General features: G+C 41.1%; 1 protein-coding gene across 1 annotated transcript; it reads left to right on the top strand.

The window, feature by feature from the left end:
* Positions 1 to 18,652: 18,652 nt before the first annotated feature.
* LOC109217422 lies at positions 18,653 to 19,381 on the top strand. The gene is made up of 2 exons (XM_019381661.1): positions 18,653 to 19,059; positions 19,156 to 19,381. Exons 1-2 carry the CDS (start codon positions 18,653 to 18,655, stop codon positions 19,379 to 19,381), a joined length of 633 nt encoding a protein of 210 aa, XP_019237206.1.
* The last annotated feature ends 1,203 nt before the right edge of the window (positions 19,382 to 20,584 follow it).

The following is a 20,584-nucleotide window of genomic DNA, read 5'->3' as shown; positions in this document are numbered from 1 at the left end:
TATATATATATATATTTCAATGATCAACAACAATAATAATTTCGGATTTAACCATATTACAGTTAAGTTCGAATTATCCTTCGACTTCGTAAATGACTTTCTTTTACAGTGTGAAAGAGAAACATTTATTTTCACAAATAGACTCTTCCCTTTGGTTTTATTAGCTCCATTGACACATCGAATAGTTAAATTAAATATTTAATTCAAAAAAATTAATTGGTCAGAATATGTTACTTTGAACAGTAATACTTTAATTGGCATGTGATTGACTTGGCATGCTATCCAATTTTTCGATCTTTCTTGAAGTTGATTTGGCTTATCACCTGAAGGATGCATGACATTATCAAGTTAGTTCAATTTACTTAGCACGCTAACTTGATACGTGACAAGCGTTTGAGATGTACGATAAAATAATGTGAAAATAGCGTGTGGTAGCCACTAAATAAGGTAGTGTTTATTTTTTATTCACTAATTCTAATGCTGAGCAAAAATAGCCACTATTCTATTAAAATTATTTTGAAAAGACAGATCTACCCTTTCTTCTATTATTATATTCCCAACCCCTTATTTTATACGTTCAGAGGCAAAATTTGAGAGCCAAAATTTCAGAGGCAAATTTCGTTCCCTAAGTATCGTTCCTTGCATGCAAATCATTGTTCGATTTGTTCCTGCCCAGCGATTCTCAGTAGTTTGTTGCAGTTAATCTCTTCTCCTTTGTCATCTTCTTTGCATCGAACCAGCGAACTGGTATATTTTTTATTTTGCTTTTATAAATTTTTCTTTTTGTATAACTCTAATCGCGATCAATGCTATGTTTTGCATCAAGTATGTAGGAAATTTCGAAAATAATGATTATAACTTGATTCAGTGTGGAATAAGTTGCAGATTTTTGTTAGGAAGTTATTCAGAACATTTTTGTATTGAAATGTGTTTTTGGTTCAATCAATATATTTGATTATATAAGGATATTTCATAAAAATAGTCGTATGAATTCATAAGCTAACTGTGTTTATGAATATTTAGTTAATTGTGCTTTTATAAAAGTTAAGGACCAAGTGTCCTTAACTTTTGAACTTGGAAATCAAAGTTCAGGACCAGATGTCCTTAACTTTTGAACTTGTAATTCAAAGTTCAGGACCAAGTGTCCTTAACTTTTGAACTTGGAATTCAAAGTTAAGGACCAAGTGTCCTTAACTTTTTAACTTGGAAATCAAAGTTAAGGACCAGTCCTTAACTTTTGAACTTGTAATTCAAAGTTCAGGACCAAGTGTCCTTAACTTTTGAACATGGAATTCAAAGTTAAGGACTAAGTGTCCTCAACTTTTGAACTTGGAAATCAAACTTTAGGACCAAGTGTACTTAACTTTTGAACTTGGAACTTAAACTTCAGGACCAAGTGTCCTTAACTTTTGAACTTTGAACTCAAAGTTCAGGACCAAGTGTCCTTAACTTTTGAGCTTATAAATCAAAGTTAAGGACCAAGTGTCCTTAACTTTTGAACTTGGAATTCAAAGTTCAGGACCAAGTGTCCTTAACTTTTGAACTTGTAAGTCCTTAACTTTAAGATGCATTTTACTTAGGTCCTGGATTTTAGTCCTAATTTTTTATGTTCTTTTTCCTTCTTTGTAGTGTGCTAATGGAAGGAGATCGTGTTTTCGACTTTGATGTTTGGCGTAATTTGAATAGCTATTGGAAAGGAGATTTACATTATAAGGAAACAATAAAAGGTTTCTTGTCGAGCAGGCAATGGAAGAAGTTGAGGGATGGTATTTTCGGAAACTTTTTCCGATTGCAAAGTATGAAGTTCTGTTTTAAACTTTTTCATTGTGCGTTGCTTTCAGAAATTGTAAGCAATGACCCTAATTCAATGACATTCAAGGTTTTTGAACATGAAGTAAAGTTTACACTTGAAGCATTTCATATAATTACTGGTTTAAAATGTTCTTCTTTAGTGGACTTCACAGTTCTGCGTGAAAAAGAGAATAGGCTTTCGAAAGTCTACTTCCCTGGGAAAGATAGAATTGAGTTAGGCGATTTGTTTAATTTTATTACTAGTCACCCAGATGGTACAACTGCATCATTTGTAAGCAGCGATGATGATGCGGTGAAGTTGGCAATAATTTATTTTATTGAATCTGTTTTGATGGGGAAGCGCAAGAATCGGAATGTGTCCGAGCAGCTAATAAAAGTTATAGATGACAATGAACTCTGCTCCTCTTTCAACTGGGGCTCTCTTTGTTATGAAACGTTAATAAAATCATTGAAGAGTTGTTTGAAGCCGAATGTGTCACGACCGTAAACTCAAACCCGGTCGTGATGGCGCCTCTCGTGAAGACTAGGGGTGTTCATGGTTCGGTTTGGGTTGGTTTTTCCCTAAAAAGAAACCAAACCAAGTAAGTCGGTTTTTCAAATATTACAACTAAACCAAACCAATAATGTCGGTTTTTTATCGATTCGGTTTTTGTCGGGTTTTTTTCGGTTTTTCGGTTTTTTCGGTTGTTTATCGGTTTTTTTCTTAAATATGAGACATACACTACCAAACGCATATTCCGGCGACTAAATTTTTAACGTAACACTATCAAATCAATTGCACTTTGAGAAATCTATCATTTACCAAGATATATTGATGGTAATTGAATCAAATAGTGATGAATAATTTAAATATTCAATTAAAAATCGATTATTTTTAACATGAAATAAATTCTTGTACTTAGCAAAAGAAAACTACCAATCAAACTAGAATGTAAAGGCAAAGAATTTGATGATTATAATAGCAAAGAACTAGACTAAAAATATAAATGACTAATATGTACCATAAAATTTTAGAAACTTTATATAAAAATATACATATATATAGGTGTAATAATAAATTTAAATAGCTACTTTTATAGACGGTTTGGTTCGGTTTTTTCCAGTTATTTTTTTATTAAAACCAAAACCAAACCAATTTTGATCGGTTTTTAAAATTCAAAATCAAAACCAAACCAAACCTAAAATGTATCGGGTTTTTTGGTCGGTTTGGTTCGGTTTTCGGTTTGGTTCGGTTTTTCGTATTTTTATGAACACCCCTAGTGAAGACAAGGCCAACCGACACATTTCTAATTCACCTTAAGCAGTTAAAATAATAAACCAAGGTCTTTAATATAAATAAATCCCAAAATAATAGAATAAGTTGCGGAAATAAAACCAACTAACACAGCCCTACATCGGGGTGTCACCAGTCATGAGCATCTAAAGCAATACTAAAATTCTAGAGTCTAATCCACTACTACATAACTGAATAAAGAAAACTGAAATAGAGGGAGAATGCACTGGGCTCTGCGAATCGCCAAGCAGCTACCTAGTAAATCTCCGAAGACCTGTTGGAACTATCAACCCTTATTAGCAGGACCTGTAGCGCCCGAATCTGCACACAGGGTGCAGGGAGTAAAGTGAGTACTCCAACTAGGTGAGTAATGATTTTAAATGTTGTCCTGAGGGTATCAAACCCTGGAATTTCACAGCGTACGACTATGTTGAGGTGACTTACACGCTAGATGACGAGCGTGGGGTAGAGCACCGCTGGGGATTGTGACTTAGTCCACCCCGAATGATTATTTTACTGTGTATTTGATAGTTAATTGTTTGATATTATTATATTTTGGGCTAAATGCCATATGTGAGCTTCATGCCAGCTGTTTGAACCCTTGGGGGATTTTTAAATGATATTTTTCTCTCACTAATTGATTTCATACTAGTGCTCAGTCATACTATATTTTACTATTTTAAAGACTCGGCTGTATTATTCTGTTTTAATTACATTAAATGATATTTTCAAAGGTATTTGAGCTGAGCTTCATATTTTACTGTGGCCCGAGGGGCTTATGAGATTCTGACTGGTAAGGCCGATGGCCTGTGTTGTGAGGATACATTTGGGTCGGGATGCACGCCGCAGTAGTGATATACTGATCATGATAATGAGGCCGAGGGCCTGAGATTTGTACGCCACGAGGTGGCTTGAGATTTGATATGAGGCTGAGAGCCTGTTTATGATGCCACAAGATGGCTTGATTATGCGCTTGGGCCGTAAGGGGCCCCTCCCGGAGTCTGTACACCCCCAGTGAGCACGAGTACCCATTGTGATATGAGATAGAGCCCGAGGGGCTGGTATTGTTCTGTGACATTGCCCGAGGGGCTGATTCTATTATTACTGTGCCTGAGAGGCAGTGTTTATGTGTTTACTTTTTAGTTGTTTTTCCTGCATATTGTTTAACTGTTTAAAGAAAGTTAATGAGATTTCACTGCTTAATTATACTTATGGATTTTGCTATGCCTCTTTAGCTTAATGTTGTGCCTTACGTGGTTTTATATTACTCAGTCTTCATTTATTTTTATTACTCACTGAGTTGGAGTACTCATTTTACTCCCTGCACCCTGTGTGCAGATTCGGGCGCTACAGGTCCTGCTACTGAGGGTTGATAGTTCCAGCAGGTCTTCGGAGATTTACTAGGTAGCTGCTTGGCGATTCGCAGCCCAGTCCATTCTCCCTCTATTTCAGTTTTCTTTTGATTCAGTTATGTAGTAGTGGATTAGACTCTAGACATTTAGTATTATTTTAGATGCTCATCACTGGTGACACCCCGATGTAGGGTTGTGTTAGTTGGTTTTATTTTTGCAACTTATTATATTATTTTGGGATTTATTTATATTAAAGACCTTGGTTTATTATTTTAACTGCTTAAGGTGAATTGGAAACGTGTCGGCTGGCCTTGTCTTCACGAGAGGCGCCATCACGATCGGGTTTGGGTTTAGGGTCGTGACAAGTTGGTATCAGAGCCTAGGTTACATAGGTCTCACGAGTCATGAGCAGGTTTAGTAGAGTCTCGCGGATCGGTACGGAGACGTCTGTATTTATCCTCGAGAGGCTGCAGAACCTTTAGGAAAATTCCATATTCTTGAAATTTTTGTCGTGCAAAGTTGCTGATCCGAATACTACACTTCTTTTATCCTATTCTCTCACATATTGTGAGGACACGCTCTACCGGTCAGGGGCTTTCCACCTCCATTTGGTCGTGCTGCTATGATGTAACGTGCAGTCGTCCCAAGGCAGCAGGATGTATGGTATAGGGCGGGCGACCACAAGTACCACCAGCGGGAGCCACTAGAGGCCGAGGAAGTGGCCGAGGACGTGGTAGGGGCAGAGGTACAGCCCCCGCAGCAGCTGGGACAGCACATGCAGACCCACCAGTCGCCCCAGTTTAGGGTCAGGTCCTAGTGGTGGACGCTCCAGCAGCACCAGCTGTGCCCATTGTGATTCTGGGTCTTCAGGAGACTCTGGCTCAGATATTGACAGTATGCACTAGCCTTTCTCAGGCGGTCGCGGTTTCTAATGCCGCAGCTACCTCAGGGGGAGGCTCTCAGACTCCCTCCGCCCGTACACCCGATCCGGTGGTTCAAGGAGTGCAGACACCGGAGGCACCACTAGCCCAGCCGGTGGCAGCTGTTCAGGGTTATGTAGCTCCTGTTATGCCGGAAGATGAGCAACATAGATTGGAGAGGTTTGGCAGACTTCAGCCTCCTACTTTTAGTGGTGTAGAAGGCGAGGATGCCCAGGGTTTCTTAGAAAGATGTCAGCGGATTCTTCGCACTGCGGGTATTCTGGAGACTAGCGGGGTTGCATTTACGACCTTCCAGTTTACCGGAGCTGCCTTCACTTGGTGGGAGGCATATGAGAGGCGTAGGCCTGTTGGTTCGGCACCTCTGACTTGGCAGCAGTTCTCTACCCTATTTCTGGAGAAGAATGTCCCACAGTCGCGCAGGGAGGAGCTGCGGAGGTAGTTCGAGCAGCTACGACAGGGGGAGATGACAGTTACCCAGTATGAGATGAGGTTCTCGGAGTTGGCTCGACATGCTATTTGGCTGGTTGCTACAGAGAGAGAGAGGATCAGGAGTTTTGTTGATGACCTCACTTACCAGCTTCGAGTTCTCATGACTAGGGAGATGGTGTCAGGTGCTACATTTGAGGAGGTTGTGGAGATTGCTCGAGAGATTGAGTCAGTTCGTCGCCAGGAGTGCGAGGAGAGGGAGGCTAAGAGGCCTCGATGACATGGTAGTTTTGGGGGTGCTCCTTCGAGGGGCCAGTTTCAGCACGGCAGAGGCTGACAGTTCCGACATGGTCAGTCAGCTCGCCTAGGTTATTGTGGGGCATCTTCAGGCCACAGTTCTCACGGTTCTCAACAGGGCCATTCTTCACTTAGTGCACTTCCAGCCGAGGGTTCTTCTCGTGCTTCATCGGTTCAGGATTCTTCTAGACCAGGGGCGTCTGCTAGTCATACCAGTGCTAGGGGTTCCCATCAGTCCCCGTTCCAGCACCCGGGAGTTGTTATGAGTGTGGAGAGGTGGGCCACTTGTGGAGGCAGTGCTCTCGTCATTTTCAGCAGAAGGGTCAGTCATCAGCCTCGGCCCCAACCACTTCACCACCCACCCAGACAGCTAGGGGTGGGGGACAGTGTTCTAGGGGTCGCTCCAGATGGGGAGGTCGATCCGGAGGTGGCCAGTCTCGCTTCTATGCACTTCCAGCTAGGCCCGATGCGATTGCTTTAGATGCGGTGATTACAGGTATTATTTCAGTCTGCCGCAGGGATGATTATGTGTTATTTGACCCTGGCTCTACTTTCTCTTATGTGTCGTCTTATTTTGCCCATTATCTGGATATGCCCTGTGAGTCCCTTCTTTCTTCTGTTCATGTTTCTATATCGGTAGGCGATACTATTGTGGTAGACCGTGTGTACCGATCGTGTATTGTGTCTATTGGGGGTCTGGAGACCCAAGTGGATCTATTGCTATTGTGTATGGTGGACTTTGATGTTATTCTAGGCATGGACTGGTTATCTCCGTACCGGGCTATTCTAGACTGTCATGCTAAGACAGTGACTTTGGCTATGCCTGGTGTGCCACGGATTGAGTGGCGAGGTTTGACCGATTATGTTCCCAGCAAAGTGATTTCTTCCTTAAAGGCCCAGCATATGGTTGGGAAAGGTTGTCTTTCATATCTAGCTTTTGTGAGGGATGTCAGTGCAGAGACACATAATATTGAATCTGTTCCAATTGTGAGAGATTTTTCCGATGTATTTCCTGTAGACCTGCCAGGTATGCCACCGGACAGGGACATAGATTTTGGTATCGACCTGGTGCCGGGCACTCAGCCCATTTCTGTTCCACCATATCGTATGGCACCAGTGGAGCTGAAGGAGTTAAAGGAGCAGCTTCAGGAACTTTTGGATAAAACGTTTATTCATCCTAGTGTGTCACCGTGGGGTGCGCTGGTTCTCTTTGTGAAGAAAAAGGATGGCAGGATGAGAATGTGCATTGATTACAGGCAGTTGAACAAAGTGACGATTAAGAACAAGTATCCTTTGCCTCGTATCGATGATTTGTTCGACCAACTTTAGGGAGCGAGAGTATTTTCTAAGATTGATCTCCGCTCGGGTTATCACCAGTTGAAGATCAGGGACTCAGACATTCTTAAGACAGCTTTCAGGACCCGATATGGTCATTATGAGTTCTTGGTGATGTCTTTTGGGCCGACCAATTCCCCAGCAACGTTCATGCACTTGATGAACAATGTGTTTCGGCCATATCTCGACTCGTTTGTCATAGTCTTCATTGATGATATTCTGGTGTACTCGCGTAGTCAGGAGGAGCACGTGAAGCATTTGAGTATGGTGTTGTAGAGGTTGAGAGAGGAGAAGCTTTATGCAAAGTTCTCCAAGTGTGAGTTCTGGATCAGTTCAGTGGCCTTCTTGGGGCACGTGGTGTCCAGCGAGGGTATTCAGGTGGACTCGAAGAAGATAGAGGCGGTTTAGAGTTGGCCCAGGCCGTCCTCAGCTATAGAGATTCGCAGTTTTCTTGGTTTAGCGGGTTATTATCGCCGGTTTGTTCAGGGATTCTCGTCTATTGCATCACCCTTGACCAAGTTGACTCAGAAGGGTATTTTATTTCAGTGGTCTGATGAGTGTGAGGAGAGCTTCCAGAAGCTCAAGACTGCCTTGACCACAGCTCCAGTGCTAGTATTGCCATCAGCTTCAGGTTCTTATACCGTATATTGTGATGCTTCGAGAGTTAGTATTAGGTGTGTTCTGATGTAGAAGGGTAGAGTTATTGCTTATGTTTCTCGTCACTTGAAGCCTCATGAGAAGAAATACCCTGTTCACAATCTGGAGTTGGCTGCCATTGTTCACGCGTTGAAGATCTGGAGGCATTATCTGTATGGTGTGTCTTGTGAGGTGTATACTGATCATCGTAGCCTCCAGCACTTGTTCAAGCAAAAAGATCTCAATTTGAGGCAACGGAGATGGTTAGAGTTACTTAAGGATTATGACATTACTATATTATATCACCCGGGGAAGGCCAATGTAGTGGCCGATGCTTTGAGCCGAAAGGCGGTGAGTATGGGGAGTTTGGCGTATATTCCAGTTGGGGAGAGACCTCTTGCAGTTGATGTTCAGGCTTTGGCTAATCGGTTCGTGAGGTTGGATATTTCGGAGCCCAGTAGGGTATTGGCTAGTGTGATTTCTCGGTCTTCCCTATATGAGCGCATCAGAGAGCGCCAGTATGATGACCCACATTTGCTTGTCTTAAGGACAGAGTTCAGTATGATGATGCCAGAGATGTGACTATCGGTGATGATGGGGTGTTGAGGATACAAGGCCGGATATGTGTGCCCAATGTAGATGGGCTTCGGGAGTTGATTTTGGAGGAGGCCTATAGCTCGCGGTATTCTATTCATCCAGGAGCCGCGAAGATGTATCAGGATCTGAGACAACATTATTGGTGGAGAAGAATGAAGAAAGACATTGTGGGATTTGTAGCTCGGTGTCTCAATTGTCAGCAGGTGAAATATGAGCATCAGAGACCGGGTGGCTTGCTTCAGCGAATGGATATTCCAGAGTGGAAGTGGGAGCGGATCACTATGGACTTTGTAGTTGGGCTCCCACGGACCTTGAAGAAGTTCGATGCTATTTGGGTGATTGTGGATCGGCTGACCAAGTCTGCGCACTTCATACCTATCTGCACTACTTATTCTTCAGAGCGGTTGGCAAAGATATATATCCGGGAGATTGTTCGGTTGCATGGTGTCCCCATTTCCATCATTTCAGATTGGGGCACTCAGTTTACTTCACAATTTTGAAAGTCTGTGCAGCGAGAGTTGGGTACTCAGGTTGAGTTGAGCACAGCTTTTCACCCTCAGACGGACGAACAGTCCGAGCGCACTATTCAGATATTGGAGGATATGTTACGCGCTTGTGTTATTGATTTCGGAGGGTCATGGGACCAGTTCTTACCGCTCGCGGAGTTTGCTTATAATAACAGTTACCGGTCAAGTATTCGGATGGCTCCATATGAGGCTTTGTATGGGAGACGGTGTAGATATCCAGTGGGTTGGTTCGAGCCGGACGAGGCCAGGATATTGGGTACAGATTTGGTACAGGATGCTTTAGATAAGGTGAAGGTGATTCAGGAGAGACTTCGTACAACGCAGTCGAGACAAAAGAGTTATGCTGACAGGAAGGTTCGTGTTGTGTCCTATATGGTTGGTGAGAAGGTTCTGTTGAAGGTTTAATCCATGAAGGGTGTTATGAGGTTTGGAAAGAAGGGTAAATTAAGTCCACGGTTTATTTGACCTTTTGAGGTACTTCGGAGGATTGGGGAGGTAGCTTATGAGCTTGCCTTGCCACCCAGCCTGTCAGGTGTGCACCCAGTATTCCATGTTTCTATGCTCCGGAAGTATATTGGAGACCCGTCTCATGTTCTGGATTTCAGCACGGTTCAATTGGAGGGTGATCTAACTTATGATGTGGAGCCAGCAGCTATTTTGGAGCGTTAGGTTCGGAAGTTGAGATCAAAAGATATAGCTTCAGTGAAAGTGCAGTGGAGAGTTCGGCCCGTGGAGGAGGCTACCTGGGAGACTGATCAGGAGATGCGGAGCAGATATCCTCACCTATTCGAGGCTTCAGGTACGTTTCTTGACTCGTTCGAGGACGAACGTTTGTTTAAGAGGGGGAGGATGTGACGACCCGGCCGGTCGTCTCATGAGTTACCGCTCTGTTTTCCCCATTTCTGCTTCTATTTGCCTTAATTATTGGTGTTAAATGTGATCGGGTTGGTTGGCTCGGGTTCGGAAAGGTTTTGAGAAGGTTTGAGACACTTACTCTCTTTTAAGAAGGCTTAAGTTAGAAAAGTCAACCGGATGTTGACTTATGCGTTAGAGGGTTGGATGTAAGTTCCGATGGTTCAAATAGCTTCGGGGGATGATTTGGGACATAGGAGTGTGACCGGAATGTGTTTTGGAGGTCCGGAGTAGATTTAGGCTTGAATTGGCGAAATTGAGTTTTTGGCGTTTTCCGGTTGATAGGTGAGATTTTGATATATGGGTCGGAATGGAATTCCGGAAGTTGCAGTAGCTTCGTTGTGTCATTTGGGATGTGTGTGCAAAATTTCAGGTCATTCAGACGTGGTTTGGTTGAGTTTTTGATCAAAAGCGTAATTTGGAAGTTCTTGAAATTCTTAGGCTTGAATCCGATGTGAATTTTGTGTTTTGATATTGTTTTGAGCGTTCCGAAGGTTGGAAAAAGTTTGAATAAGGTTTTGGGGTATGTTGGTGCCTTTGGTTGAGGTCCCGGGGGCCTCAGGTGAGTTTCGGGTGATTAAACGGATGAAATTGCATATTGTGGTGTCACGACCCTAGTTCACAACCGCGAACATGTCATGACGGCACCTGGTCCCCAAGACCAGGTAAGCCTATTATTGCGGAAACATAATAATCGCGGAAAAATAGAGAAAATCAAATTAAATATCTAAAGGAAACTGTACTGAATGCCGCTCGGCATGTACAACTCGATAGCACAAATCTAAGACAATTCCCAAAACCCGGAAACTCACGGGCAACACAGGCTACAGAAGTATATAGTATGGCTCCAAAACTCCAGAATATCTAACAACCGAAAGAGAGAAAACTAAGTACTAAAGATAGAGTAAGAGGGGGACTCGTCGGTCTGCGGACGCGGCAGATCTACCTCGAAGTCTCTGAAATCCTCCTACCTCACTGATAGTGCGCCTGAGTAGAGGTACCTGGATGATCTGCACATGAAAAACATGCGCAGGAAGGGCATGAGTACACCACAGCGGTACTCAGTAAGTGCCAAGCCTAACCTCGGTTGGGTAGTGACGAGGAAGGTTAGGGCCCTACTGAGGCAAAAATATAACAATAGCAATAATTAACAGCGTGGAAATCTGACAGGAATAATAAATACAGCAGTGTAATAAGGCAAGTCAACGAGGCAATACTAACTACAAAGATAGAGTAAAACACAGAGTAAACACAGCTCAATGTCAAGATACCAATGAGGGTCTCCGAGGATACCGTCCTGTAGCCCTTTCCTCAACTGTCCAGTGGATCTCCCAGAATACCGTCCCGTAGTCCAACTCACGTACCAATACCAGAGGATCTCCCGGGATACCGTCCCGTAGTCCAATCATCAATGTGCAGGGGGATCTACCGGGATACCGTCCCGTAGTCCCAAAGTAAAAGTGCAGGGGGATCTCCCGGGAATCAAACCCGTAGTCCCAAAGTAAACAAACAAGGGGGAGCTACCGGAATCCCACATCCGTAGTCCCAATGTAAATGCGCAATCACAGCCAGAAACAAACCAAGGAATAAGGTACGAAAGACAAACGCAGATAGAACTAGCCTAGCATGCTTCACATAGTGCAGTCAAAATAATGTAAGCAAGTAGGCAGTCAAATCAGCTAAACATGCTTTTCCTAATCTAGCATAAGTCATAACTCCAAGTAGAACAAAGCAAATAAGGATAAGAACTAAGTTTCCATAGCTTAAGTAGAAAACGGGATTTCATCAATCGGCTCAAGTACGCGCTCGTCACCTCACGCACAAGGCACTCAAATATCAAGTAAAATCCTAAGGGGAAAGGTCCCCCACACAAGGTTAGACAAGCCACTTACCTCGAACCGGCTCAATATCACTAGAAACCGCGCCTTTGCCACGAGTATCCGACTCCAAATGGCCCAAATCTATTCAATTCAATTACACATCGTAAATAATATTGCAAACAACTGATTCCACTATTAAATTTAAAGCTAGGGCGCGAAAATAGGTAAAATGACCAAAATGCCCCTCCATCCAACGTCTCGGAATCGAATAATTTTCACGTTTTCAGAACCCTCGTACTCTCACGAGTCCAACCATATAAAAATCTCCCAAATCGGAGGTCAAATGCCCCCTCAAAACCCAATAGTTTGGTCTATGAACTTTCACCCAATTTTCATTCAAAATCCGAAATTTAAAGATGAAATCGTGATTAGATTAGTGGGTATTAAGCATAAAAGAGTAGAGAATCGTTACCCAATCGTTGCTCTTGAAAACCTCTCGAAATTTCTCCCAAATCCGAGCTCTCTAGCTTGAGTTTTGTTAAAAATGGCTAAAACCCTCGTTTGAAATGTTTATAACTGTTCAGGAGTTTAAAGCATCGCGAACGCGGAGGGTTACTCGCGTTCGCGAAGAAGAAATTATTAGCTGGCCAAAAATTCCCTTCGCGATCGCGAAGGGAGGAATGCGAACGCGAAGGCCTGGGGTCTCAACCTATGCGAACGCGATGCAAGGGAACGCGAACGCATTGAAGGAAAAATGGAAGGGCCAGAAATTGCCCTATGCGAACGCGAAGTTGCACATGCGAACGCGATGGGGAAGGTGCTGAAGCTATGTGAACGCGGTGGCGGGTATGCGAATGCGTATAAGGAAATTGGCCCCCTCCAGGATAACACTACACGAACGCGGTGGAGGGGCCGCAAACGCGATGAAGGGATAGGCTACTACTACGCAAACGCGAAGAAGAAATCTTGACCTGCAACTGCTGAGAGTTTTCTGCAATTTTTCAAACACTAAAATGCCCCGTTGGGCATCCGAAACACACCCGAGGCCCCCGGGACCTCAACCAAACCTACGGACATATTCCATAACATCATTCAAACTTGTTCCAATCCTTAAACCACCTAAAACAACGCCGGAAACACGAATTAATCAAAGATTCAAGCCTAAGAACTTCAAATTCTAACAAAACACACTTTCGATCAAAAACCTAACCAAACCTCGCCCGAATGACCTGAAATTTTGCACACACATCCCAAATGACATGATGGAGCTACTGCAACTTCCGGAATTCAAATCCGACCCTCGGATAAAAAACTCACTATCGGACCGGAAACTTCAAAAATTCAAACTTCGGCATTTCAAGCCTAAATGAGCTACGAACCTCCAAAATACATTCCGAACACGCTCCCAACCCCGAAATCACCTAACGGAGCTAACGGAACCATCGGATTTCCATTCCGAGGCCGTCTTCACACTGTTTCAATTACGGACCATTTTTCAACTCTTAAGCTCTCATTTAGGGACTAAGTATCCCAAAACACTCCGAATCCTAACACTGAACGTCCCGGCAAACCAAAATAGCATAAATGAACTTAGGGGAAGCAGTAAATGGGGGATCGGGGCGTAAATTCCATAAACGACCGGCCGGGTCATTACATGTGGTGTTGCAAATTTTGCTTCAGGTCTGTTGCAGACCTTTTGTTCTATGCGATCGCATATATAGGATTGCGATCATGCAGGCTTCGTTGAGGGATGAGGAAGAGTTGCCTTATGCGATCGCGTGGAGTGTGTTGCGATCGCGTAGGTTTGTGTGGCGTATCTTCGCGTTCGCGTGAGCCCAGTTGCGATTGCATAGTTTTGAGTTCTAATGCTTCGCGATCACGTGTTGTTTTGTTCGACCGCGTAAGGTAAAATGGGGGAGTCAAAATTTTGTGCTTCGAGATTGCGTGGCTTTATCCGCGATCGCAGTGGAGGAAATATTATAGCTGGACAGAATATTTTAATGACCTGTTCCGCGACTTTAAACCCTTTTTACACCATTTTTGAACGGGAAAAGAGCTTGGAGGCAATTTTGAAGAGAGGAAATCATTGTTCTTCATTGAGGTAAGGATTTTGGACCCTAAAACTTGATTATTTGTGATTAAGGAATGAAAATATCAGTGTAAATTCATGAAAATCAATAGAAAAAGGTGGAGTTAGGGCTTGAGATTATGAGACCTTTCAGGGATGATTTGAGGGGTCAAACGAACTCCGATCTTCGAGTTATTTATATGTACGGACTCGTGAGATGATGAAGAACATTTTGGTATAAAGTTTGTCCAGTTCCGGGATGCGGGCCCGAGGGTCGGGTTTTGACTGATTTCGGGTTTTGTGCTTAAAATCGATATTTTTCAATTGGAATTCATTCGTTTAGCATAATTTAATGATAAAAATCTGAACTTGGTAGATTTGGAGCACTCGGGAGTCGTTTCGAAGGGCAAAGGCATTGCAAGCTAGATTTCGGGCCGGATTAAGGTGAGTAATAATTTTAAATGCTGTCCTGAGGGTATGAAACCCCAGAATTTCACAGTGTACGGCTATGTTGAGGTGACTTACACGCTAGATGACGAGCGTGGGGTAGAGCACCACTGGGTATTGTAACTTAGTCCATCCCGAATGATTATTTTACTGCGTATTTGATAGTTAATTGTTTGATATTATTATATTTTGGGCTAAATGCCATATGTGGGCTTCGTGCCAGCTGTTTGAACCCTTAGGGGGTTTTTAAATAGTATTTTTCCCTTACTAATTGATTTCATACTGGTGCTCAGTCATACTATATTTTATTATTTTAAAGACTCAGCTATATTATTCTGTTTTAAATACATTAAATGATATTTTCAAAGGTATTTGAGCTGAGCTTCATATTTTACTGTGGCCCGAGGGGCTTATGAGATTCTGACTGAGTAAGGCCGAGGGCTTGTGTTGTGAGGATACATTCGGGTCGGGCTGCGCACCGCAGCAGTGATATACTGATCATGATAATGAGGCCGAGGGCCTGAGATTTCTACGCCACGAGGTGGCTTGAGATTTGATATGAGTCCGAGAGCCTGTTTATGATGCCACGAGATGGCTTGATTATGCGCTTGGGCCGTAAGGGCCCCTCCCGGAGTCTGTACACCCCCAGTGAGCGCGGGTACCCATTGTGATATTAGAAAGAGCCCGAGGGGCTGGTATTGTTCTATGACATTGCCCGATGGGCTGATTCTGTTATTACTGTGCCTGAGGGGCAGTGTTTATGTGTTTACTTTTTAGTTGTTTTTCCTGCATATTGCTTAACTGTTTAAAGAAAGTTTATGAGATTTCACTGCTTAATTATACTTATGGATTTTGCTATGCCTCTTTAGCTTAATGTTGTGCCTTACGTGGTTTTATATTACTCAGTCTTCATTTATTTTTATTACTCGCTGAGTTGGAGTACTCACTTTACAGCCGTGTGCAGATTCGGGCGCTACAGGTCCTGCTCCTGAGGGTTGATAGTTCCAGCAGGTCTTCGGAGATTTACTAGGTAGCTGCTTGGCGATTCGCAGCCCAGTGCATTCTCCCTCTATTTCAGTTTTCTTTTGATTCAGTTATGTAGTAGTGGATTAGACTCTAAACATTTAGTATATTTTATATGCTCATGACTGGTGACACCCCGATGTAGGGTTGTGTTAGTTGGTTTTATTTCTGCAACTTATTCTATTATTTTGGGATTTATTTATATTAAAGACCTTGGTTTATTATTTTAACTGCTTAAGGTGAATTGGAAATGTGTCGGTTGGCCTTGTCTTCACGAGAGGCGCCATCACGACCGGATTTGGGTTTAGGGTCGTGACAGAATGAGAATGAGAAAGAGAAAGAGAAAGATAAAGACAAGGACCATGAATCCATAACTTTTGAGCTTGGGACTCAAACTTTAGGAACATTCGTCCTTAACTTTTGAACCTGGAAATCAAAGTTAAGGACCAAGTGTCCTTAACTTTTGAACTTGAAGCTTGAAGTTCAGGAACATGAATCCTTAACTTTTGAGCTTGGAATCAAATTTCAGGACCATTCGTCCTTAACTTTTGAACTTGGAAATCAAAGTTAAGGACCAAGTGTCCTTAGCTTTTTAACTTGTAACTTGAAGTTTAGGACTACCTGTCAAACCTGATGAAAGGAACAAAGAGAGAGAATACAGAACCTACTGTTTCAATTAACAAAGATGCAGGTGATGATCAATATGATGATACAGATGTACATGCAGAATATCATTATGAAAGCGATTATAGAGATGCGCATCTAGAAGATGAAACTGATATTGGCACTGAAATTGGGAATGGTTAGATATAGATTTTGAATTTGTTGTCATTGAAATTTATATTCAATAGCGTAGTATATATAAACTTTTTTGTGATTAAAATATATGTAGAATATATTGATGGAGTGGAAGTTCAAGATGTAGTAGAATGTCAAAACCAGGAAAATCCAAAAGAGACAGGAGTAACAGAAATAATTTGTAAATGTGGAGTGCAATCTCAGGATTTGGAAAATCCATTGGGAACAATTATAAGTGAGATTGTATGCAAATGTGTTGAAGGAATATATTAGATGGAATTTTCATGATATGTTGAATGTTAGTTTTAGTAAACTATTAGTAAAGGGTATTAATTGTAAATGTTACAAAATCTTTTGAAGCTGCAAGGGAAGAAGATGGAGTGGACTATCAAGAGAGAAGTGGAGGACAATCTCAACACTTAGAAAATACCCAAGGAACAAGCATAAGTGAGATTATTTGCAAATGTATAGAAGGAACATATGATCTCTCTACACCTCGCTCTCTTACCGGCAATATTGGAAGCCAAGAGAATGCTAGTGAAGATAATGATTTAACTGGCATGAGCTTGACAGTTGCAAAAGTTTAGACGGAGTTTTTTTTAATTTTATACATGTTTGTTTTAATCAAAGATTAGTAACAAATACTAATTATGTTAACTCTTGTAAATATTTTGCAGAATCTTGTGAACTAGCAATCGAAGATCATGGAGAACAGTTGCAAGATAAAGAAAATGCACAGTTGCAAGATAAAAAAAATGCAACCAATATGTCAGCTCAACTGTCTGTTGAAAAAGTACAATAATGCAGCGTGGACGACACACGTATTGATTGTGTCCTAAATATTAAGTTCATAATTGAATTGCCAGTACATTTCAAAAATTATGTCCTTAGTTTTTGTCTCTTCATTTGACAATTCGTTGTAAAATTTACGACTTGCAACAAACTAATGTATATGTAGTGTTGCCTGCAGAGCAAAACAAAAATGAAGCCCATAACCAATATACTAGGAAAAGGAAGAGAGATAGTTTTGATGGTCCATCATTTTCTATTCTTACTCCTACTCCTCCAACTATACAAAGTAGCATTGTTGAGGGTTTGTCTATGGAGGGTGAAGGATATGTTGAAGAAGATCTTGGTCGAGGGAAAAGGAATAAGAAGCTTAGTTGGAAATTGAAATCTCCTTTTGAACAGGAAAGAAAAATAGGAACATCGATGGCGCACAATGAAAATACTCCCAAGAATACGGGCTGGATAAAATCAAAATATACTCGTAAATGTATCTTCTACTATGCCAAAGATGATACAAACTTATTGAAGAAATTCATTGGGTGGTTGGGCAAGGAGAAAAGGAAAGGTCGCAAAAAAGCGTAAGTCCCTAAATGTATTTCATTATTTTTTAATTGTCCTTAACTTTTGAGATTGCAAGTCTAAGTTCAGGCCTAAGTGTCCTTAACTTTTAAACCTATAAATGTAAGTTCAGGACCACGTGTCCTTAACTTTTGAACTTGGAACTCAAAGCTAAGGACCAAGTGTCCTTAACTTTTGAACCTATAAGTCTATGTTCAGGACCTTTTGTCCTTAACTTTTGAACTTGTAACTATAAGTTCAGGACCAAGTGTCCTTATGTTTTGAACTTGCAACTCAAATTTCAAGACCAAGTATCCTTAGCTTTTGAACTTGGAACTCAAAGTTCAGGACAAAGTGTCCTTAACTTTTGAACTTGTAAGTCTAAGTTCAGGACGATGTGTCCTTAAGTTTTTAACTTGAAACTTGAAGTTCAGGACCAAGTGTCTTTAACTTTTGAACTTGGAATTCAAAGTTAAGGACCACGTGTCCTTAACTTTTGAACTTGTAACTAAAACTTTAGGACCAAGTGTCCTTAACTTTTGAACTTGTAACTTTAAGTTAAAGACTGCCTGTCCTTAACTTTTGAGCTTCTTAGCCTAAGTTCAGGACCTATTGTCCTTAACTTTTGAGCATCTTAGCCTATGACTAGATGTCCTTAATGAGGAAATGAGTACTAACTTCTAACTTTGATATTTTCAAATTTTCAAGGGAGAAACTGATATATATGTTGGTAATAATGGTGTGAGAAAGAATCCATATAAATTGTACCATCAAAAAATCAGTAGCAAAATATTCTTCCTTGAGCTTTCAGATAGTAATTTTTTACTTGATGATAAGGTTTGATAATTCGCAAGGCATTTATTTTCTTTATTCTTAATTTATTGTTTTTAGTTATTTATGACTGATGGATTTATTTTATTTTTTTGGCTTTTTATGAAGCATATTGACATTCCCCTGTATTATTTGAGAAAGAAGGAATGCTGCCACCCTCGCGCCCATCCTTTTCGTTGCACAACTACAGATATACTTTTTGATAACTATATGGTACTTGTATATAAGGATTTCAATGAAGATGCTACAGATGAGTTTTGGTGTGGTGATAATCAATTGTTTCTGACACCATATGTGTGGGGTGACAGTCGTATATGTGGAATTGCTTGGACAGAGGTTGACAAAATCTTTTTTACATGTCGGCTTCCTTCAGAAGATGATGATGCTGTGACACATTTTCTTTTGGGGGTATTGGACTTAAATGAGAAAAAGATTGATGTGTACGATTTCATATATAGTGAGCCATATGAGGAAGGAATGAATCACATTGAAATGTATGCACGCATGATCCCCCACTTGCTAAAGTTCTCACAGTTTGAGAAAAATCACAAGTCTTTTGGAAATGCATTCAACAAATTTGATATTCAGTGGCAAAGATCACCACACCAAACTGGATCGTACGTGTTGTCATTTGCTATATAATTTATATGTACTTTAGATTTATTTTATTAAAGATATTGTTTAATTGACTCCATATCTTACATTTTTCTTAGGACTGATTGTGGTGCATTCCTTATCAAGTATGTGGAGTTGTTGATGATGGGAAAGGATGTGGAGAAATTCCAACCTGAAGACATAACAAACTTTAGAAAAGAACTTGTAGCAAATCTTTGGGCACATGGAGAGTGGAAAAGAGATTTTGGTTATGATACACCACCAGAAAATGTCGGCGACGACTATGATAGTGAAAATGAAACTTCCTGCCCAAAGGAGCTGTAGTTTAGTTGTAAAGAAAGTTAGTTGTAGTTGATTTTTTGTATAAAATTGCTGTAAAGAAAGCATATGAATTCTGAAAAATCTTGTAAACTGTTCACAAAGCACTTTTATTTTGTTTGCATAGCATAATTTTTGGTCACAGCTATGCTAAATTACAGTCTCAGAAGTAATATGAAGGCATCATACTATTAATTTCTTTATTTCTGTCAAGTATTGATTTGTCCTTTTGCAATCCCTAAATTAAGTGTATTGAGCTTGTAAGTATTAGTTAAGGACCAAGTGTTCTTAACTTTTGAGCTTGGAACTCAAACTTCAGGACCAAGTGTCCTTAACTTTTGAGCTTGGAACTCAAACTTCAGGACCAAGTGTCCTTAACTTTTGAACGCGAAAATCAAAGTTAAGCACCAAGTGTCCTTATCTTTTTAACTTGGAACTCAAACTTCAGGACCAAGTGTCCTTAACTTTTGAGCTTGGAACTCAAACTTCAGGACCAAGTGTCCTTAACTTTTGAACTTGGAAATCAAAGTTAAGGACTAAGTGTCCTTAACTTTTTAACTTGGAACTCAAACTTCAGGACCAAGTGTCCTTAACTTTTTAACTTAGAACTCAAACTTCAGGACCAAGTGTCCTTAACTTTTGAGCTTGGAACTCAAACTTCAGGACCAAGTGTCCTTAACTTTTGAACTTGGAAATGTCCTTAACTTTGTAACTTGGAATTCAAAGTTCAGGACAAAGTGTCCTTAACTTTTGGACATGGAATTCAAAGTTAAGGACAACGTGTCCTTAACTTTTGAACTTGGAATTCAAAGTTCAGGACCTAATGTCCTTAACTTTTTACCTTGGAATTCAAAGTTCAGGACCAAGTGTCCTTAACTTTCGAACTTGGAATCCAAAGTTAAGGACAAAGTGTCCTCAACTTTTGAAATTGGAAATTAAAGTTAAGGACCAAGTGTCCATAACTTTTGAGCTTGGAACTCAAACTTCAAGACCAAGTGTCCTTAACTTTTGAACTTGGAATTCAAAGTTCAGGACCAAGTGTCCTTAACTTTTGAACTTGTAACTCAAAGTTAAGGACCAAGTGTCCTTAACTTTTTAACTTGGAATTCAATGTTTAGGACCAAGTGTCCTTAATTTTTGAACATGGAATCAAATTAAGGACCAAGTTCCTAACTTTTGAGCTTGGACTCAAACTTCAGGACCAAGTGT

Source organism: Nicotiana attenuata, unplaced genomic scaffold (assembly GCF_001879085.1).
Source record: "Nicotiana attenuata strain UT unplaced genomic scaffold, NIATTr2, whole genome shotgun sequence".
NCBI classification, from domain to species: domain Eukaryota; kingdom Viridiplantae; phylum Streptophyta; class Magnoliopsida; order Solanales; family Solanaceae; genus Nicotiana; species Nicotiana attenuata.
Note: the sequence above shows the minus strand (reverse complement) of the source record. Positions and strands in the feature narration are given on the sequence as shown.